This window comes from Lithobates pipiens, unplaced genomic scaffold (assembly GCF_037356315.1).
Source record: "Lithobates pipiens isolate NorthernLeopardFrog02 unplaced genomic scaffold, aLitPip1_a1.2 Scaffold_18, whole genome shotgun sequence".
Lineage (NCBI taxonomy): Eukaryota > Metazoa > Chordata > Amphibia > Anura > Ranidae > Lithobates > Lithobates pipiens.
In genome coordinates, this window is record NW_027507758.1 from 112,086,766 (window position 1) to 112,109,161 (window position 22,396).

A 22,396-nucleotide genomic window follows, 5' to 3' on the forward strand; every position below is an offset into this window, starting at 1 on the left:
GTAATGTAACAAAATAGGTAAAAAGCCATGGGGGGGGGGGGGGGGGATGGGGGGTTGGGGGGTGAATATTTTTGCAAGGCACTATAATTGTGAAGTGGAAGGAAAATGATAAATGGTTTTCAAAGTTTTTTTTACAAATACATATCTGAAAAGTGTGGCATGCAGTTGTATTCAGCCCCCTTTGCTCTGATACTCCTAAATATAGTGGAATCAATTGCCTTCAGAAGTCACCTAATTAGTAAATAGAGTCCACCTGGTTGTAATTACATTTCAGTATAAATGCAGCTGTTCTGTGAAGCCCTCAGAGGTTTGTTAGAGAACCTTAGTAAACAAACAGCATCATGAAGGCCAAGGAACATACCAGACAGGTCAGGGATAAAGCTGTGGACAAATTTAAAGCAGGGTTCGGTTATAAAATATCCCAAGCTTTGAAAATCTCACAGAGCACTTTTCATATCTTCATTCAAAAATGGAAAGAGTATGGCACAACTGCAAACCTACCAAGACCTGGCCCTCCACCTAAACTGACAGGCTGAGCAAGGAGAGCAATAATCAGAGAAGCAGCCAAGAGGCCCATGGTAACTCTGAAGGAGCTGCAGAGATCCACAGCTCAGGTGGGAAAATCTGTCCACAGGACAACTATTAGTCGTGCACTCCACAAATCCTGCCTTTATGGAGCAGTAGCAAGAATAAAGCCATTGTTGAAAGAAAGCCATAAGAAGTCCCATTTGCAGTTTGCAAGAAGCCACGTGGGGGACACGGCAAACACATGGAAGAAGGTGCTCTGGTCAGAAGAGACCAAAATTTTACTTTTTGGCATAAAAGCAAATGCTATGTGTGGTATAAAACTAACACTACACATTATCCTGAACACACCATCCCCACCATGAAATATGGTGATGGCAGCATCATGTTGTGGAGATGCTTTTCTTCGGCAGGGACAGGGAAGCTGGTCAAAGTTGATGGGAAGATGGATGGAGCCAAATACAGGGCAGACTAAAGTCCCATATACACACTATCAGATTTTCTGCTGATTTTGTTCAGATTTACCAAAACCATGTAGTGCAAGGGCCTGCCTGATTGCATACACATTGAAACTCCTAAGGTTTGACCTCATATTATATGGTTTTGGTAAATCTTAAGGAAAAAAAAAATCAGCAGAAAATCTGATAGTGTGTATAGGGCATTAGAAGGAAACCTGTTAGAGTCAGCGAAAGACTTGAGACTGGAGCGCACCTTCACCTTCCAGCAGGACAACGACCCTAAACATACAGCCAAAGCAAAAATGGAATGGTTTAGAACTTTAGATCAAAGCAGTTTCATGTGTTTTAATGGTCCAGTCAAAGTCCAGACCTAAATCCAATTGAGAATATGTGGCAAGTAGGGATCAGCTCAGGCGTGTTCGCATGCTCCATGTGCAGAGCCTGCCAGGAAGTCAGCGCAGCGCTAATCCCAGGCAGCGAAACATTGCCCGATCTCTGCAGTCGCACATCGGGCAATGTCTCACTGCCTCCGATTAGCGCAGCGCTGCGCGACTTCCTGGCGGGCTCTGCACATGGAGCATGCAAACACACCTGAGCTCATCCTTAGTGGCAAGATTTCAAAATTGTTATTCACATACACTCTCCATTCAATCTGACTGAGCTTGAGCTATTTTGCAAAGAATGGGCAAACATTTCACCAGATGTGCAAAGCTGGTAGTTACAGTGGTGTGAAAAAGTGTTTGCCCCCTTCCTCATTTCCTGTTCCTTTGCATGTTTGTCACACTTAAGTGTTTCGGAACATCAAACCAATTTAAACAATAGTCAAGGACAACACAAGTAAACACAAAATGCAATTTGTAAATTAAGGTGTTTATTATTAAAGGTGAAAAAAAATCCAAACCATCATGGCCCTGTGTGAAAAAGTGATTGCCCCCCTTGTTAAAACATACTATAACTGTGGTTGTCCACACCTGAGTTCAATTTCTCTAGCCACACCCAGGCCTGATTATTGCCACACCTGTTCACAATCAAGGCATCACTTAAATAGGAGCTGCTTGACACAGTAAGGTCCACAAGAAGATCCTTAAAAGCTACACATCATGCCGAGACCCAAAGAAATTCAGGAACAATTGAGAAAGAAAGTAATTGAGATCTATCAGTCTGGAAAGGGTTATAAAGCCATTTCCAAAGCTTTGGGAATCCAGCGAACCACAGTGAGAGCCATTATCCACAAATGGCGAAGACATGGAACAGTGGTGAACCTTCCCAGGAGTGGCCGGCCGCCCAAAATTACCCCAAGAGGTCACAAAAGACCCCACAACAACGTCCAAGGAACTGCAGGCCTCACTTGTCTCAGTTAAGGTCAGCGTTCATGCCTCCACCATCAGGAAAAGACTGGGCAAAAATGGCCTGCCATGGCAGAGTTCCAAGGAGAAAACCACTGCTGAGCAAAAAGAACATCAAAGCTCGTCTCAATTTCTCCACAACACATCTTGATGATCCCCAAGACTTTTGGGACAACATTCTGTGGACCAATGAGACAAAAGTGGAACTCTTTGGAAGGTGTGTGTCCAAGTATATCTGGCGTAGAAGGAACACTGCATTTCATAAAAAGAACATTATAACAACAGTAAAATATGGTGGTGGTAGTGTGATGGTCTGGGGCTGTTTTGCTGCTTCAGGACCTGGAAGACTTGCCGTGATAAAAGGAACTATGAATTCTGCTGTCTACCAAGAGATCCTGAAGGAGAATGTCCGACCATCTGTTCGTGTACTCAAGCTGAAACGAACTTGGGTTCTGCAGCAGGACAATGATCCTAAACACACCAGCAAGTCCACCACCGAATGGCTGAAGAAAAACAAAATGAAGACTTTGGAGTGGCCTAGCCAAAGTCCTGACCTGAATCCTATTGAGATGTTGTGGTATGACCTTAAAAAGGCCGTTCATGCTCGAAAACCCTCTAATGTAACTGAATTAGGACAATTCTGCAAAGATGAGTGGGCCAAAATTCCTCCAGGACGCTGTAAAAGCCTCATTGCACGTTATCGCAAACGCTTGGTTGCAGTTGTTGCTGCTAAGGGTGGCCCAACCAGTTATTAGGTTTAGGGGGCAATCACTTTTTCACACAGGGCCATGATGGTTTGGATTTTTTTTCACCTTTAAAGCGGGAGTCCGCCGGGACTCCGCGTTTTTTTTTTTTATTTTAAAAGTCAGCAGCTACAAATACTGCAGCTGCTGACTTTTAAAATAGTGACACTTACCTGTCCAGCGCGCCCGCGATGTCGGCACCCGAAGCCGATCTCTAGATCGACACTCGAGTGCTGCCGCCGCCATCTTGGGTATGGGAATCAGGAAATGGAGCCTTTCGGCTTCATTTCCCGGTTCCCTACTGCGCATGCGCGAGCCGCGCTGCGCAATGAGGACGGTCCCCGCTGCCTCTGGGATCTGTGTGTTTCCCAGCAGGCAGCGGGGCACTTGCGGAAGGGGGCGGCCACTTGCGGAAAGGGGCGTAATGTACGCCCCTTTCCGCAGAGAGCTAGCCCGGAAGTGGGTGCAGTTACCTGGATTATCCAGGTAACTGCACCCCCCTCCCCCCTGAAAGGTGCCAATTGTGGCGCCGGAGGGGGGGGGAGGAATCCGATGAGCGGAAGGTCCATTTTAGGGTGGACCTCCGCTTTAATAATAAACACCTTCATTTACAAATTGCATTTTGTGTTTACTTGTGTTGTCCTTGACTATTGTTTAAATTGGTTTGATGTTCCGAAACACTTAAGTGTGACAAACATGCAAAGGAACAGGAAATGAGGAAGGGGGCAAACACTTTTTCACACCACTGTACATGCCCAAAAAGACTTGCAGCTGTAATTGCAGTGAAAGGTGGTTCTAAAAAGTATTGACTCGGGGGAATGAATACAAATGCACGCCACACTTTTCAGATATTTGTAAAAAATATAATTTTCCTTCTACGTCACAATTATGTGCCACTTTGTGTTGTTCTGTCACATAAAATCCCAATAAAAAATACATTTATGTTTTTGGTCGTAACATGACAAAATGTGGAATGAATAATTTTTCAAGGCACTGTGGGGCCCTAAACGCAAGTACATCATTTAGTTCCATCCAGCTGCAGCAGCTTTCAGAGCCTGTCAGACTTGGGCAGACTGCAGACAGCGGGGTTGGACCCTAGAGCTGTGCCTCTGGGATTGGCTGCACACAGACTAAACATCTAGTATGCATGTGGCCTAATGAGTAATCCACAGACTGCCTTGCCATGCAATTATCACTACCAATCAGAAAAAAAGGACTGTGCATGGCTTGACTAAAATTTAGCATTGTTTTCTCCATTTGCCACGGAACAGGAAAAGCTTCTGAGACTAAACACTGTATGATTCTGCTTGCATGCATGCTTGATACTGTTTTTCCAAAATAATTTTACTGTGTTTGTTGTTTGTATTATTTTACAAAGATATACCATATACGTTAAAATAGTAGCGACATTCTATCTTCCCACTTTGAGATTAAGCTGAACACTGAAAAATGTACCAAAAAATAAAAAACAACAACAAAAAAAAAAAAACAGACAGAGGGCAAATAAATAGTCATCGGTATTGCTTGTGGACTCCCTGTAGCTGACCTTTACCCCCCATTACTGACATGCTATACCTTTTAGTGCACTGTATTTCTGTGTGGAGGCAGCCATCTTGGTAGAGGCAGGGTTTCCTCATCATTTTCCAGTAAAGAGAGCAGTGAGCAGCACAGTGCTGACAACATTTAAAATTCTGTGAGACTAGCCATGCCTTACATCTCACACTGCAAATATACAGCTATGAGGCTGTAAGCACAGGGGTGCCTAGGCATACTTACATTCCGGGAAATGCAGTACCTTTTGCCTGGAACTACTCCTGAAAAATATCAATCTTTCACAGTACTTCTAAGGCACAATAAACATTTATATACACTATATTACCAAAAGTATTGGGACACTTGCCTTTACACACACATGAACTTTAATAGCATCCCAGTCTTAGTCTCTGGGGTTCAATATTGAGTTGACCCACCCTTTGCAGCTATATCAGCTTCAGCTCTTCTGGGAAGGTTGCCCACCAGGTTTAGGAGTGTATTTATGGGAATGTTGACCATTCTTCCGGAAGCGCATTTGTGAGGTCAGGCACTGATGTTGGACGAGAAGGCCTGGCTCACAGTCTCCGCTCTAATTCATCCCAAAGGTGTTCTCTGACCCAAACTCACTCATCCACACTATATTGACAAAAGTATTGGGCTACCCCTCCAAATCATTTGGTGGAGGGGGTGGTTATGGTGTTGGGTTGTTTTTCAGGCATGGACTTGGCCCCTTAGTGAAGGGAACTTTTTAGGCATCAGCACACCAAGACATTTTGGATAATTTCATGCACCCAACTTTGTGGGAACAGTTTGGGGATGGCCCCTTCCTGTTCCAACATGACTGCACACCAGTGTAGAAAGCAAGGTCCATAAAGAAATGGATGAGCTAGTTTGGGATGGAGGAACTTGACTGACCTGCACATAGTCCAGACTTCAACCCAATAGCACACCTTTGGGATGAATTAGAGCGGAGACTGTGAGCCAGGCCTTCCTTACTGTCAAACATCAGTGCCTGACCTCACAAATGCACTTCTGGAAGAATGGTCAAACATTCCTATAGACACACTCCTAAACCTTGTTGACAGCCAGAAGAGTTGAAGCTGTTATAGCTGCAAAGGGTGGGCCAACTCAATATTGAACCCTACGGACTAAGACGCCATTAATGTTCATATGCGTGTAAAGGTCGGTGTCACAATACTTTTGACAATATAGTGTATGTGTCTTATGACACAGTAAATTTTTACTTTCTAAGTTCAGTCTACTTTAAAGTCATTTCAAATATTTTTGCTTTATTAACGTGAATAGCAGTTTGTAAAGCAGGGGTACTCAACCTTTTTAAGAGCAAGGGCCACATACGTGATTTGGTAACCAGTCACGGGCCACAATAAATTATGGTGTTTTACCGGGCCCCCCCCCCAGACGCAAATGCAAACGAGCCCTTACTGTTCTGAGCCCTCCATAAGGCTGCTTTTACACTGATGTTCTGCGGTTTACCCACCCTGCGGGTTCAGTGCAGTGGACCTGCGCCTTTCCTGCAGGTTAGCTGTGATCTGCTATAGACTTCTACTACATCTTATGGGTGTGGAGCACCTTCTGAAAGCGCACCAAAGCTCCTGCATTCAAACATGCAGGATATATTGTATTTATTGGCAAATAACACTGACTTTTTCACCATGAAAATCGGGTGCAAATAGCATGTGCGTGTTATACTTCAATTTTAGCTGCCTCAGAGGGGACAGGGGCGGGGCGAGCGGCGTCAGATTGCATACAGTTATAATCTCCTATTTACTTGGGGACCTCTGTAATAGGTAGTCTCGTCTCCTGGGCTGCCACTGGACCACAGTTCTGCCTATCATAGGCGATTCTCACTTCATGTAATCTGTCGACGCTCGTACCCCCCCCCCTGGCTGCACTGATGGCAATAGTGAGGGTGCTGCATTTAAGGCAATGGTGAGGCTGCATTGATGTGGACTGATGAGGCTGCCGATAGACACTAACCCTTATTTTGCTTCAAAGTTCCTTATTTAAAACGATTTTTTTTTCCCCTGAAACTTCCCTCTTAAAATGAATGTGCGCGTTATACACCAATAAATACGGTAATAGAAGTCTATGGCTCAGGGTGTCCGCATACACTTTGGCCATCTTCCGCAGCAAGTCCGCACACTCACTGACCAACTCCTGTCGCATGTCCGCACATGGAGTACATATTTCATATACTGTGTATATATATATATATATATATATATATATATATATATATATATATATATATACACACACACACACACACACACACACACACACACACACACACACACACACACATATATATATATATATATATATATATATATATATATATATATATATATATATATATATATATATACTTACATATACACTTATTTTAAAAGGGGGGGGGGGAGACGGGTACTTGAGTGAGTTCCCACACTTTTCTTTCCCAGGACTTGACCCCTGCCTTAGCTGGATGAAGTTTTGTAAAGTTATACTGTAAATGTCACTCAGAAACATCGATGGTAGCCTAATGTTGCCATGTAAGAGACATTATCTTGGTTAGTGGCCTTCTGCTGCTAAAGCCTAATGAATGGACAAAGAGCCACAGTACCTTTTTTTTTAGTTGTCTGCCTACAAACATAAGGGAAAAAAGTTCCACACTGGAAGAGTGACAGTAAGGGACAGCAAGGAAGCACATATCCCACAGAGTAAACCACCTTTATCTTTTAGCAGTTAAAAGATTCAATTATGGATTGGATGAATTCAAGAGTAAAGTAGTTTATATGACCTTGTATGTGTTTTCATTTTAAAGAGAATATACTGTAACTACTAAATGATTTTATAATGCTTTGGGAAACACTTGCACATTATTAGAGCTGCAGATTAATCGTTATTGCAATTTTTTCCCCTTTGCGATCTTGAAAAAAATATTTCCCGATTGCTTCTATGCAGAGAATGCTCTCTGCTAAAGCGGACAGCCTTCAAAAGAAAGGGGAAAAAAAACTGGGCAGTCTGCCAAGAATCACAACATTCTTTAGCAGTTGAACTAAGTATAAACATTGTAACAATTTGTCCTTTAGATCAAAGGAATACACTTTGGCGTGACAGTGAAAATTAGGGAATTTTAACCACTTAAAGCGGGATTCCACCCTAAAGTGGAACCTCCGCTGATCGGAACCCCTCCCCCCCTCTGGTGTCACAATTGGCACCTTTCAGGGGGGAGGGGGGTGGAGATACCTGTCAAAGACAGGTATTTTCCCCCACTTCCAGGCATAGACTCCCGTGGGAGTCTACCCCATTTCCTGCCCTGCCGCGCTGTCTGCTGGGACACACACGGGTCCCAGTGACAGCGCGGAGATTTCCTATTGCGCGGCGCGGCTCCCGCATGCGCAGTAGGGAACCGGGAAGTGAATAGAGGTCGACCGATATATCGGCCGATATTTGCCGTTTTTTAAATAATCGGCATCGGCCGATTGTGTTGATAAAAAGCCGATTCTACAGCGGGACTTTGAAATGACTTCTGTAAGAAGTCAGTGTGAGTTGACTGAGTCGTCATAGCAACACTTTCCTCCTCTCTGGGCAGACTGCCAAGAAAAGAACTAAATGATACAATGTTTACACTTCTGAATGAATGAAGTCATCTCTGTGTAGAAGTTCTCAGTTTAACCATTTAAAGACTAAATCTTTTCTGACACTTGTTGCTTACAAGTAAAAATCCTGTATTTTCTGCCAGAAAATCACTTAGACCCCCCAAAAATTATATATATTTTTTTAGCAGAGGGAATAAAATAGCGGTTGTTGCAATATTTTATGTCACACGGCATTTGCACAGAGGTCTTTCAAATGCATTTTTTGGGGAAAAAAATACACCATTTAAAAAATAAAAATAAAATAAAAACAGTAAAGTTAGCCCATTTTTTTTTTTTTTGTCCAAAAGTTTTGACTACCGTTTTTATTTAATACATAGGTTTTTATTTTTTTTTTAATCTAGATCATACATACAAGTAAACTGATTGGAGGTTTGTTTTGTTTAATAAATGTTTAAAGCGGGAGTCCGCCGGGACTCCGTGTTTTTTTTTGTTTTGTTTTTAAAGCCAGCAGCTACAAATACTGCAGCTGCTGACTTTTAAAATAGTGACACTTACCTGTCCAGCGCGCCCGCGATGTCGGCACCCGAAGCCGATCTCTAGATCGACACTCGAGTGCTGCCGCCGCCATCTTGGGTATGGGAATCAGGAAATGGAGCCTTTCGGCTTCATTTCCCGGTTCCCTACTGCGCATGCGCGAGCCGCGCTGCGCAATGAGGACGGTCCCCGCTGCCTCTGGGATCTGTGTGTTTCCCAGCAGGCAGCGGGGCACTTGCGGAAGGAGGCGGGCACTTGCGGAAAGGGGCGTAATGTACGCCCCTTTCCGCAGAGAGCTAGCCCGGAAGTGGGTGCAGTTACCTGGATTATCCAGGTAACTGCACCCCCCTCCCCCCTGAAGGTGCCAATTGTGGCGCCGGAGGGGGGGGAGGAATCCGATGAGCGAAAGGTCCATTTTAGGGTGGACCTCCGCTTTAAGTGTAAGAAATTTTCTGTATCACTTATGAAGGCCGCTTTCACACTGGAGCGGGCAGACGTTGATGGTAAAACGCAAGTTTTTTTTTTTTTAGCGGCTCTTTACCATCATTTTAGCGGTGCTATTTGGCTGCTAGTGGGGCACATATAACCCAGCTAGCGGCCAAGGAAGAGGTTAAATGCGCCCATGAAGCACCGCTGCCAAATCGCATTGCATGCGCTTCGGCAGTGGTGCCCATTCATATCAATAGGCAGGAGTGGTGGAGGAGCGGTATACACCACTCCAAACGTGCTGCTTGCAGGACTTTTTTTTTTAAGATCCTGCCAGCGCATCGCCTCAGTGTGAAAGCACTCTGTCTTTCACACAGACTGCAGGGGAGCCATTTTGCAGGCACTTTACAGGCGCTATTTTTAGCCCAAAAGCGCCTTAAAAAACGCCCCAGTGGGAAAGGTCTGTTAGATCAAGGGGGATTAAAAATAAATAAATAAAATAAAATCGGCCTAACATATCGGCCCAAAAAAATCGGCATCATATATCGGCTATCGGCCGCCATGATTTCTAAATATCGGCATCGGCCAGAGAAAAACCCATATCGGTCGACCTCTAGAAGTGAAGCCGATTCGCTTCACTTTCTGATTCCCTCACCTAGAATGGCGGCGGCAGCAGCCGAGAGCCGAGCGATCGATCGATCGGCCTCGGCTGCCGGCATCGCTGGAACCCGGGACAGGTGAGTGTTCATTTATTAAAAGTCAGCAGCTGTAGTATTTATAGCTGCTGGCTTTTAATAATTTTTTTTTGGTGGAATCCCTCTTTAAACACTAAACCTAGAACCCCCAAACATTTATATATATATATATATATATATATATATATATATATATATATATAATTTTTTATTAGAGACCCTAGAGAATAAAATGGTGGTTGCTGCAATATTTTATGTCACACTGTATTTTGGAAAAAAATTACACTTTAATGAATTAAAAAATAAAAACTAACCAGTAAAATTATCCCAATTGTTTTGTATAATGTGAAAAATTTTACGCTGTGAGAATCGTGAGCTTTTTAATCTAAGCAAAAAAAATTTTGATTCTCATTTTGGCCAGAATCGTGCAGCTCTACATATTATTCACCTTTATTTACAAAGGAGTAAATTAATTCACTACCCTGTCTCCTTGCCATTAGAATCTTAAGTAGGTGTGACAGGTACCAGTGTCTTCATCCCCTAGTCACTACATCTCCAGGGGATCCCTCTAAGGTTTCATTCACATCTGAATGTATCAATGTACTGGCAATTTTTTTGTAGCTTTTTACAAACTTTTTTTTTTAAAGCGTTTTAGAAGCGTACAACCGGCGTTTCACAGTTTTAGGTGTTTTTGATTAGCCAATAGAAATCACTAAGGAGAAGAGAGGGAGAGGAAATTAGGGGTGGATAGCTGCTGTTGGAGCAGAAAACAAGCGACAAAACGCTCGTAAAACGCTCAAGTAGGGTGTTTCAATTGAAGTCTAAAAACGCTTGCAATCTGCCAAAAAGAAGCTCATGTACTTTTTGAGCTTCAGGGGTTTTGCTTCAGGCGACAGAACTCTCAGATGTGAACAGGGGCCATTGAATTTAATAGGATTTGGCTTGTTGAGCATTTTAGAGTTACATGCTTCAAGCAGAAAATCGCTCAGGTGTGAATGGGGGGGTTAATGGGAGGTGTGGCAGCAGTGGGGAGATTTAGACAACCGACAGACCTGAAGCTGCAGATACTGAAGTCTCTAAAGGCTCCTTTCATGTAGCAGGATAATGATGGATGGGGATGGACTGACCAGATGTGCTAACAGCAATTATTATAAATGTCTTTTTAAAAATATATATTAACCCTTTCATGACTAAGCCTATTTCTGACAAAAATCCCTATTTTTTGCTAGAAAATTACTCAGAACCCCCAAACATTATATATATATATATCTATATATATATAGATATATATATATTTTAGCAGAGAATCTAGAGAATTGTTGCAATATTTTATGTCACAAGGTATTTGTGCAGTGGTGTTTTAAACATAATTTTTTGGGAAAAGGGACACTTTCATGAATTAAAAAAAACAAAAAACAATTCAATTATCCCAATTTTTTAGCATAATGTGAAAGATGATGTTACGCCGAGTAAATAGATACAAAATATTTCACGCTTTATAATTGCATGCACTCGTGGAATGGCAACAAATTTTGGTACCTAATAATCTCCATAGGCAACGTTTTCATTTTATTTATGGTTACCAGGTTAGAGTTACAGAGGCCGTCTAATGCTATAATTATTGCTCTCACTCTGATGATTGCGGCCATACCTCACATGTGTGATTTGAACACAGGTTTACATATGCGGACATGACCTCCGTATGCGCTTTCTTTGCTGTGCGTGGTCGCGGTGATGAGGGCCGTTTGAAAAAATGTTTTTTATATTATTAAATTGTGTTTTAAAAAAAAAAAACATGATCACTTTTATTGCTGTCACAAGGAATGTGACAGTACTTGTGACAGTAATAGATGGTGACAGGTACTCTTTATGGAGGGATCGGGGGTCTAAAAGACCTTCAATCCCTCCTGTGCACTTCAAAGAATTCAGATCACCGAAAACTGTGTATCTGAATACTGTATATTTTTTAAAATCTGGTGCCATTGGCAGCCGAGTAAGCAGGAAGCGACGTTGTGACATTGCTTCCGTGTTTACATCAAGGATACTGGAAATAAGCCGTTTCCGGCTTCATTCCAGTCTGTCACTAGCCGCCGGAAGCGGCGGCTCGTCGATCGACCCTCCCGTGCCACTGGGAGGCGGTGACATCCCCTTCCGCTCCTCCGGGATAACAACCGAGCAGCTTTTAGCCGCATCAGTTGTTATCCTCAGAAAGCCGCTCGCCCGCTCTAAACAACGGTACCGGGATGATGCCTGCAGCAGATGTGAGTACATTCGGCTTTCGAAAGCCGAGTACGCACATCTGCGTACGCTCGCGGGAATGGGTTAAACTACCGAAGTGTCAATCTCCCATGGAACATCAGTAGAAGATTTATTTTTAATCAACTGTTGTTGCGGGGGGTGGGGGAAGCATAAAAGGTAAGTATTCACTCCCAAACAAGTACTTGTTTTAGTTCCAATTAAAAAATTATATTTTGTGACGGAGTCTCTAACCTAATCAGAACAAAAGATTTAATCCACACACCACAAATTTACTCATGGATGCAGAAAAAAAAACTGATAAGGTTTAAAACGGTATTAAACTCAAAACCTGTATTGTATAAAACCTGTATATAAAAAGTATTATATTGCACCTACCCAATCATTACATGCGGTGGCTGCATTTGTTTTTTTTTGTTTTTTTTTTAGGCTTGTTCCCTTTATTTTCACCTGGTGTTCTGGCCAGTAACATACCTCCTGTATGAGAGTGCCTCCACTCTGGATGAAGGAACACAGGGGTACAGCAGCATTGTTAAAGCGGAGTTCCACCCATAAAATTAACTTTGCACAGTTCTACAATCACCTTCAGCAACAACATTTGGATTTTTTTTTTTTTTTTTTACTCACTCCTTCAGCACTGTTGCTATGGGGTCCCCTGTATTCTGCCACTTCCTCTCTGAGCGTTTGACGTCATTTTTCTCGGCACCAGTGTTTTGCTCGTGCTCCTGGGAGATATGTGTCATTCTTTCCCAGGAGGGCTAGCATCACGTTATTTAGAAACCAGAAATGACGTGAGCAAAGGCTTCCGGTTTGGGTGTATGTCTTCTGCTTATCTTGGTTGCCATCACAACGGGGTTGGCACTTCCGACGATGCCACTGCCTGTTGTGATGGCAACCTGAGAAGTTTACTACGCTGAAAGGTGTGTATACTGCGTATGTGCGAGAACGGGCGGTGCATGCTGGTTATTCAGCAGCACCGTATCCCGAAAGATTATCCTTGTGGGCTTCGCCTGCCCACAAGCAAGATCAGAACGCCCAACAAGGAGGAATAGAAGGTTTGTTTTTAGATAAAAGATTAACTATAGCGGTGAAATTTATCAGATTAAATGCCACATTATAATCCTATCATGATAACAGAAAAAATAGCTATATGTCGTTAGAAGTCCGCTTTAATCTGGGGTAGGGCAGTGTTAGATGTCGTAGCAAATTTAGGTACACTAACAAATTGAAGCTCAACTCCAGCTAACACCTTCATAAGCAGTCACAGCAACCGTTTTTGGGGGATAAAAGTTGTACATAAATAAATGATGATGCAAGCATCCCTGGCAATAGTAAATGGTTTGTCTCAACCCTGTAACTGCTACATCTGCAGGAAAGCATGTTATGTTGAAAAACAGCAGAGTTTCTTGTCAGATCACCAGGTGAAAATAAAGGCACAAAAGCCTAAAAAAAGAAAATGAATGCAGGCACCACATTTTGACAAGACTTTTATATTATTTGTGAGCAAAAATTATAGATTAATCTCAGTTACCTCCCACCCAAGTCCTGCTACAAAATCTTCATATGCCTTGCTTCCTGTGCTGTTAGAAAGTATGGAGCACTTGTCTTCCTGTCCTTCAGCGATGTAAAACACAGCAATCTTGTGGGTTTCTCGACTGTGTAAAAAAAAAAAAAAAAGTAATCTCATTTAAAGTGTTTAACATACATATACTGTATAAATCATAAATTTGAATTTCCATAAATGGGATCACAATAAATTCTATGCAAACTCCAAATAACACTTTAAAAAGACAATTGCGCAGTCATGCAACACTGTACCCATATGAAATATTTATAATTTTTTTCACACATATAGAGATTTCTTTTGGTGGTATTTGATCGCCATTGGGTTTTTTATTTTTTTGCTAAACAAGTGAAAAATAACTGAAAAAACAAACAAAAAAACACCTTTTCATTGTTTGTTATAAAATTGGGCAAACAGGTAATTTTTCTCCTTCGCTGATGTGTGCTGATGAGGCTGAACGGATAGGTGGCACTGATGGGCGACACTGAAGGACGCCGATTGGCGGCACAGTTGGGACTGCACAGATAATGAGTGCCCTGATTATCAGTGTACATGTCCTTTTACAGAAGCCAGCACGAGGAAAAGAAAGCAGATAACTGGCTTGTGTTTACATCCATGATCAGCTGTCACTGGGCACAGCCGATTACATGGTAAATGGCTGCAGTGGTTGACCCTTTACCCCGATCTGTGATCACAGAGCGCGCCGCCCGATCAATGCAGGGGGCGCGAACAGCGTGATCAAGGGAGGACGTTCATAGACACCTTCCCACCAAGTAAGCCCATGCTGTAGCTGTCTTTGCTATAGCATGGGCGGAAAGGGGTTAAAGGTATAGTAATAATATTATATTATATAATAATATATATTAATAATAATAATAATAATAAATCCTGTATAATAATAAAGGTGCTGTGACAGCAGTAGGTTTTATATCTTAATGCATTCTATGCATTAAGATAAAAAAAACTTTTTTGTGTGTAGCAGCCCCCTAGTGCTCCCCTAATTACCTACCTGTGCCCCATCTCTCTCCAGCAATGTCCATGATTCCCTCAGCCATCCAGGACACTACTCCTGATTGGCTGAGACAGAGCAGCAGCACCATTGGCTCCCACAGCTGTCAACCAAAGTCAGTCAGCCAATCAGGGGAGAAAGGGGCGGGGTCTCGGCTTGGGTGCCCCTTGTAGCAAGCTGCTGGCTGAGGGGCACTCAAAAGGAGGGAGGTGCCAGGAGCACCCAAGAGGGACCAGAGAAGAGCCAGCTGCTCTGTGCAAAACCAACTGCACAGAGGAGGAAAGTATAAAGGCTAAATAGTGGTATCCTATGTGTTCATGCACACAACTTTAGGCTATTAGCACTTTTTGAGCTTCAGTGTCTAGGAGTAGAAGAAAAAAAATGTTTTTGGGAGTGTTTTCCAGGCAGAAAAAATGCTAAAGGCTCCTAAGCACTTCTAAATGCTACTAAAACACTACCAACGTCTTTTTTTGAGCATTTTTTTTTCTTTGTGTACTGTAAAAAAAGATAATAAAAAGTGAACGCTCCTAAACTCTTTCAAAAGCTGGCACAAAAATGCTTTTGTCAGCGGTTTTGATCCAGCATTTTTTCTGGTGTTTTTTGAGATTTTAAAAAATGCTTGTGTGCATATAGCCTGATACAGGTGCTGTGTCATTGGTCTGTTCACCAGGTGAAAACAGGAATAAAGCCTAAAAGAAAACAAATGCAGCCACCACATCGAATGATTCTCAAGCTGCGATATAATGTATTTTTGATTTAATACCACTTTTAGGGTGCAAATCTGTTCTTTTGGCAGATCTTATAGAGCATTTTTGTACAGGAGTTTATACAAGAGCAATTAAAACAATTTTCAGCCAAAACATTTCTCTCAAAAAAGCAAACCAAGAGAGTTTTTTTTTCTTTGCCTCTAAAACATGAACTTAAAATATGCCGCTAATTGTCCTAATGTGCATGGACACATAGGATAACATTGAGCTGCTTCTACACTAGAACTTTGCTGGAGTGTACTCAAAAAGTAAAAACAAACTGGCTAAGAGGTGACATATCATGGGTTGCCTCCTGTCACCTCTATCCATTTGCCCTGCAGCGGCTTGTAGTTCCTACACAAGCTAGTGACCGATAAGAGTGCATGACAAGGTGGACAGATTAATGTAGAATAAGAAGCTACTCCAGACTGAGAGGCAACAAAGAGAACAAGGAAAACAAATGGGAAAAGTAGCAATATTAAAACCAAGCAAAGCTTCATTAAAACACAAGCAAAGCAAAATAAAAAGAAAAAAAGAAAACAGCAGCCTTCCAAGTCTTGGAATAGTTACGATGAGAATTACACATTACAAAAATCAGGATCAGAGATATATGCAGCTGACATTATAAGAAAATCTTGATGTTTCCTTTAAAAGCTGTGCTTGTTCACAACAACGTCCAACTTCTGAGCCTGCCTACTGGTTCCTTAAATCAGAACTAAACTCTCAACATTAAAGTGGAATTCCAGCTTACCCTTAACTAGCCATTGTCAGAGCACTCTCTCCTCTCCCCTGCAGCTGCCCCTGGCTGACACAGGGGAGCACGGGATGGACCCAGTGTCATTAAAACCACCATCTTTTAAAACTATCACTAAATGGTGTATTATATGCTGTTCATACACACTCATTTACTATCAGATTTGTTTTCTGTATTCTGCAAAAACCTGGTTGATCCTGCTGCTATCTCCACCTTCTGTTTATGTCCCCAATTCAGCTAGGGATTTTGCAGAGCAGTGTTGGCAGCTCTGCACATGCTCAGTTTTCAGTGAGGTTCTATGCTAAGCATTTTCTCCCCATCACTTCTGAGCATCCCATGTTACTATGGCGTCACACATGTGGGCGTATACACAGTGGTAAATGACAGCCCACTCCCTCCCTCCTCTAGGCTCACTAAACAGCTAAACACAATATGAGTGGGAAATTACAGGTATATTAATGGAGGCTTTGCTAGATGGGCGTGGCACAGCCTGTGACTGGCAGAAATCTGGCCACACCATGTTACTGCCAAAAAATGGTAAAGATTTGACTTCAAATATATATTTGTATGACAATTTAAAACAGTTTTTTATATTAAATATTTATTTTTACTCTGTATTCCAAGGGGAGTTTCTTTTTTAACTTTGAACATATGACCAGCAGTAGATGACTAGAAGCCCCTCCTTATGCTTATGTTTACCTGCAAACTGGCTGGATCATGTGACAGCTGTATATAAGGCAACTATTTACTTGAGTTAAACTTTTTTTTTCCCACATTTCATTTCAGTTGCTTCCTGGTTTCTGGCCTAAGCCAACATGATGCCATTTATCCCAGGAGTCCTCATCACTCAGATCAGGGCATTTTATTTTTCTTTCACCAGAAGGAGGGGCTTTTCTCAGCTAAGCACACCCTCTTGCCTGCATGCCTGAGACAAAGGCAGATGGATTTAAAGTAGTAAATTCTACATGAATTATCTTCCTTTACTCGAGATGGTCATGGCTAGAACTGAATGGAGACATGGATGGATGGGCGAGCTTTCTTTGAATATTAAAAATGAATTAAACAGTGTTTTCAGTTTGTGGTGCTTAGATACAGTTAAAACAGTATTAAACTCAAAAGCAAACATTTAATATATTGCAGCGTGGCAATTATTAGGTGTGATGGCTGCATTTGTTTTTTTTTGGGCTTCCTTTCCTTTATTTTTACCTGATCTGGCCAGTCATTCTGCTGTTTTTCAACAGAACAAGCAGCCATGCAGATGTAGACGTTAGAGGGTTTAGGACAAACCATCACTGACAGGTCTGCTTACAATGGTCAGCTTTACTTGATTTATGTAAATCTGTATCCTAAAAGGCAAAAAAAAAAAAAAAACTGGTGCTTTAACTGCTTAAAAAGTTTTAGCTGGAGTTTGAGTTGAGCTTCAATTTTTTAGTGCATCTAATTCTACTAATTCATCTATCACTTCCCTCCACAGATTGACAATGCTACTTCCAAAAGTTGTTCCTGTTGCTCCTTCACCCAGAGTGTAGCCTTCCAAGTACAGGGGGGTACAGGCTTAAAAAAACAAAAAAAAAAAACAAATGCAGCCACCACATCCAATGATTGGTAAGCTGCAATACACATTGGATTTTTGGTTTTCGGTTTAGGAAAGTGGTTCCTGGATCTAAAACAGGGCTACGCTTTTACAGGAGAAGTTATTTGTACATAGCTTCACTTGCTTATTAGCTCTGAATTTATGAAAGTTTTTTACATTTTCAGTTCTCATTCAAGGTAATCTCTGCTCATTCATTTTATTACATATTCAGTTGATTTGGTCCGATTTTCTTTGAAAAAAAAACCCCCCTATAATTACAATGAGGTTACTTGACAGCTGCTATAAGCGAAGGTTCTTTCTATATCAAGTCAATGTGCTGTTTTATGTCTGTCTGGTCGTCTTTAAGGCACCGCCAAGCCAAAGAGGTGCCACATATAAAACTTGCATCTTTATAAAGACTGATGGTTATAGCAAGCACAGCAGGAGACTCATTCAATAATTGCTCCATGGGCTTATTTCTTCATCTAGCCAATGTAAATCTATAAATTCCTGACGTTAGCCTACCTCAATAGTCCTCCAATTAAATTATCACAGGGATTCTCTTCACCTAATTCAATTTCTCCCCATGCAGTATTAATCAACATCTCTACTTAACAACAGCGTGCTTTGGGTCTCCTGGGACCTTAACATCTCCACAGAATGTGTGTCTGAGAAATAATTTGTTGTGCAAGAGAAAGACGATCATGGATTAACCAATGGTATTTGATCTGTACTATCCCTGCATTTTGGTAGTATATGTGCAGCAGGCAGAGCAGTGACATTTTCAGTAGGGATCGACCGATATAGTTTTTTCAGGGGCCAATACGATACCGATATTTTGGCCACCTCTCAGGCAGATAGCGAATATTCTATACATTTAAAAAATGTTTACTTTTTTTATTTTTTAATCACTGTTATTGCTGTCACAAGGAATGTAAAACATCCCTTGTGACAGTAATAGGCAGTGTCGTGTACTCTTTATGGAGGTATCTGGGGTCTACAAGACCCCAAACCCCTCCTCTGCACTTGATAGTATTCAAAACGTCAAAATCAGCTTTAAAGTGGTTGTAAACCCTTACAACCAACTTTGGCCTACAGGTAAGCCTAGATTAAGGCTTACCTGTAGGTCCAAGAAATATCTCCTAAACCTACAAGGTTTAGAAGATATTTGCCGGAAGACGGGCACCGCTGTCTACGGCGCATGTGCCGTAGACAGCGGCGCGCAGGCACACTGAGCGCGCCGCTGTCAATGGTGATATGCCGCGAGTGGCGGCTCCCGTGCGCATGCGCGGTAGTGACGTCATCGCGGCTTCGCCGAATGACAGTGGCGGAGCAGCGAGACCCACCGAGAAGATGGACGTTCCGGACTACAGGGGACAGCGGTGACATCGCTGGCTCCTGTGTCAGGTAAGTGACACATAATGGACTACTATGCAATGTATAGTAGTCCATTATGCTTTCCCTTTGCAGGGAAACAAAGAGGAAGTAAACTCATCAGGGATCAGGGATGAGCGGCTGCTGAGCCGCATCCATTACAATAAACGGTACTGGGGTGATGCCTACAGCTGCATGCTTGAAGCAATATTGGTAATATTGGGTTTGTGCCCGATACTTCATAAAAAGTGACTCGGCCACTGATAATCAATTGTACCCTAATTTTTAGCAGCAGTAAAATGGAAATCACACGTCTCTGAAATAGTAGCCGTTAATCTACTAAATTTTGTCAAAGAACCTCAGCATTATTGTGCCCTTATAACATGTTAAATATCAGGAAAAATGGAGAACCAACAAAGCTGCATTTTTTTAAAATTTTGAACATCTCACGGAGCACTGTTCAATCCATCACCCAGAAATGGAAAGAGTATGGCACAACTGCAAACCTACCAAGACATGGCCGTCCACCTAAAATGACAGGCTGGGCAAGGAAAGCATTAATCAGAGAAGCAGCCAAGAAGCCCACGGTAACTCTGGAGGAGCTGCAGAGATCCACAGCTCAGGTGGGAGAATCTGTCCACAGGGCAACTATTAGTGGTGCACTCTCCAAATCTGGCCTTTATGGAAGAGTGGCAAGAAGAAAGCCATTGTTGAAAAAGTCATAAGAGGTCCCGTTTGCAGTTTGTGAGAAGCCATATGGGGGACACAGCAAACGTGGAAGAAGGTGCTCTGGTCAGATGAGACCAAAATTGAATTTTTTGTCCAAAAAGCTAAATTCTATGTGTGGCGGAAAACGAACACTACACATCACCCTGATCACACCACCCCCACCCTGAAACATGGCGGTGGCAGCATCATGTTGTGGGGATGCTTTTCTTCAGCAGGGACAGGGAAGCTGGTCAGAGTTAATGGGAAGCTGGATGAAGCCAAATACAGAGCAATCTTAGAAGAAAACCTGTTGGATTCTGCAAAGGACTTAAGAATGGGGTGAAGGTTCATCTTCCAGCAGGATAATGACCCTAAACATACAGCCAGAGCTACAATGGAATGGTTTAGATCAGGGATGCCCAACCTTTCGAAGAGCGAGGGCCACTTAAGTGACTTGGTAACCAGTCGCGGGCCACAATGAGTGGAGCGGGCGGATGACAGGTCTGTGTCCACTCTGCTTATAGAGAGCAGACATGGATACAACCCACTCTACTCTATGGGCCCTTTGAGGTAGGTGGTGCACCTGTGGATCAGTTTGAAAGCAGCCCAGTACCCACTGCAGATATCGCCTTATTTGGTATCACTCCGCCTATGACAGGAGTCAGCGCTATACAGTAGTATCGCTTTATGTGGCTCTGCACCACAGCCGTTTGCTTTCTCCACGGCTGGATTAATTCCCAACACTGAGGCTCTAGAATGACGGAACGGTGATCCAAGCTTACCAACCAGCCATCCCAGAGCAGGAGGTCGCGGGCCACATCAGAGGGCTCTGCGGGCCACATCAGAGGGCTCTGCGGGCCACATGTGGCCCCCGGGCCACTGGTTAGGCACCACTGGTTTAGATCAAAGCATATTTCATGTGTTAGAATGGCACAAAGTCCAGACCTAAATCCAATTGAGAATCTGTGGAAAGATTTGAAAATTGTTGTTCACAGATGCTCTCCATCCAATCTGCCAGAGCTTGAGCTATTTTGCAAAGAATCGGCAAATGTTTCACTCTCTAGATGTGCAAAGCTGGTAGAGACTTACCCAAAATGACTTGCAGCTATAATTGCAGCGAAAGTTGGCTCTACAAAGTATTGCCTCCAGGGGGGCTGAATACAAATGCACGCCACACTTTTCACATATTTGTAAAAAAAAAAAGAAAAAAGAAATCCATTTATCATTTTCCTTCCACTTCACAATCGTCTTTAACAGAAGGACTGGTCATACACATTTCTGCTAATGTGAACTCTGATAAGGAAGATCACTAATCAAACTAAGGGCTCTTTGACACTGGTGGGTTCTGACTGCTCAGTGGGGGACCTCTCCACTGATCCCCACTGAGCGAGTGGATGCCAGGTCCATATCCACGCCACTTATGCAGAGCGGACACGGACAAAGCCCTTTTTCCTCTATGGGTGGTCGGGTGTAAACGGACTGCCTGTCAGTTTACATCCAACTGTCATCCGATCCGATCGATGGATGGGGAACGGATTCCCCTTCCATCTGTTTTTAGCATACAGGATCGGATTTCAGTGGGTGTAAACGGACACATCCGTTGACATCCACAGCTTCATAGGGGAGAATGGAGGGTCTGGTCAGGTCCACCTAAAAAAACAACAGGTGGACCCAATTGGTCTGCCAGTGTGAAAGGGGCCTACGGCTGAATATATCAGAGATCACATGACCAGCACTGGAAGTGGCTTGTAGCAGCATTTTCTCCAGGAAACATGCTTTAGCTTTCTGTTCTCGATCCCCTTCTGCCAAGCTGTTATTTTAGGTTATTACTTCATATGTCTACTTTTAGCACGATTGCAATGTTTATTGAAAAGCATTAACAATTCACTAATTTGTTTGTTTCTTGAAGTTGCTGCTCTGTGGAGTGGATTATTGTTGTTCTATTGCTTACAGCTACAGTATCTCACAAAAGTGAGTACACCCCTCACATTTTTGTAAATATTTTATTAAGTCTTTTCACAAGAGAACACTGAAGAAATTACATTTTGCTACAATGTAAATTATTGAGTGTACAGCTTGTGTACATTTGCTGTTCCCTCAAAATAACTCAATGGCTAAACCGCTGGCAACAAAAGTGAGTACACCCCTACGTGAAAATGTCCAAATTGGGCCCAAAGTGTCAATATTTTGTGTGGCCACCGTTATTTTCCAGCACTGCCTAAACCCTCTTGGGCATGGAGTTCACCAGAGCTTCACAAGTTGCCACTTAAACGTGAGGGGTGTACCCACTTTTGTGAGATACTGTATGTGGCCCTAAGGCTTTAAAAAAGTTCTTTATCATAAAGTGAACCTGTGCTTTGCCTGTGCAGGTTTATTGTAAACATACTTACAACCGATTTTCTCCCATTGCTCTGTTTGGCTGTCAAGAATGAGGTGAAGAAGCCCCGTGTAAGCTCCGAGTCACAAAACTAGAGCTTACACAGGACTGAGGATTCTCTCCCCACCCCCATGTGACAGCTCAGGGTGTCTGAAAGGAGAAAAAGAATA

The 22,396-nt window shown here is 42.6% G+C and overlaps 1 protein-coding gene across 4 annotated transcripts in view; it reads right to left on the minus strand.

Annotated features, from left to right (window-relative positions):
• The window catches only part of RALGAPA2 (Ral GTPase activating protein catalytic subunit alpha 2), a 529,040-nt gene that overhangs the window by 191,342 nt on the left and 315,302 nt on the right, over positions 1–22,396 (minus strand). For all 4 annotated transcript variants that reach the window (XM_077486017.1, XM_077486019.1, XM_077486020.1 and 1 more), the window contains one exon: positions 13,653–13,776. In XM_077486017.1, coding sequence (XP_077342143.1) covers positions 13,653–13,776 — 124 coding nt within the window. The remainder of the gene's footprint in view (positions 1–13,652; positions 13,777–22,396) is intronic.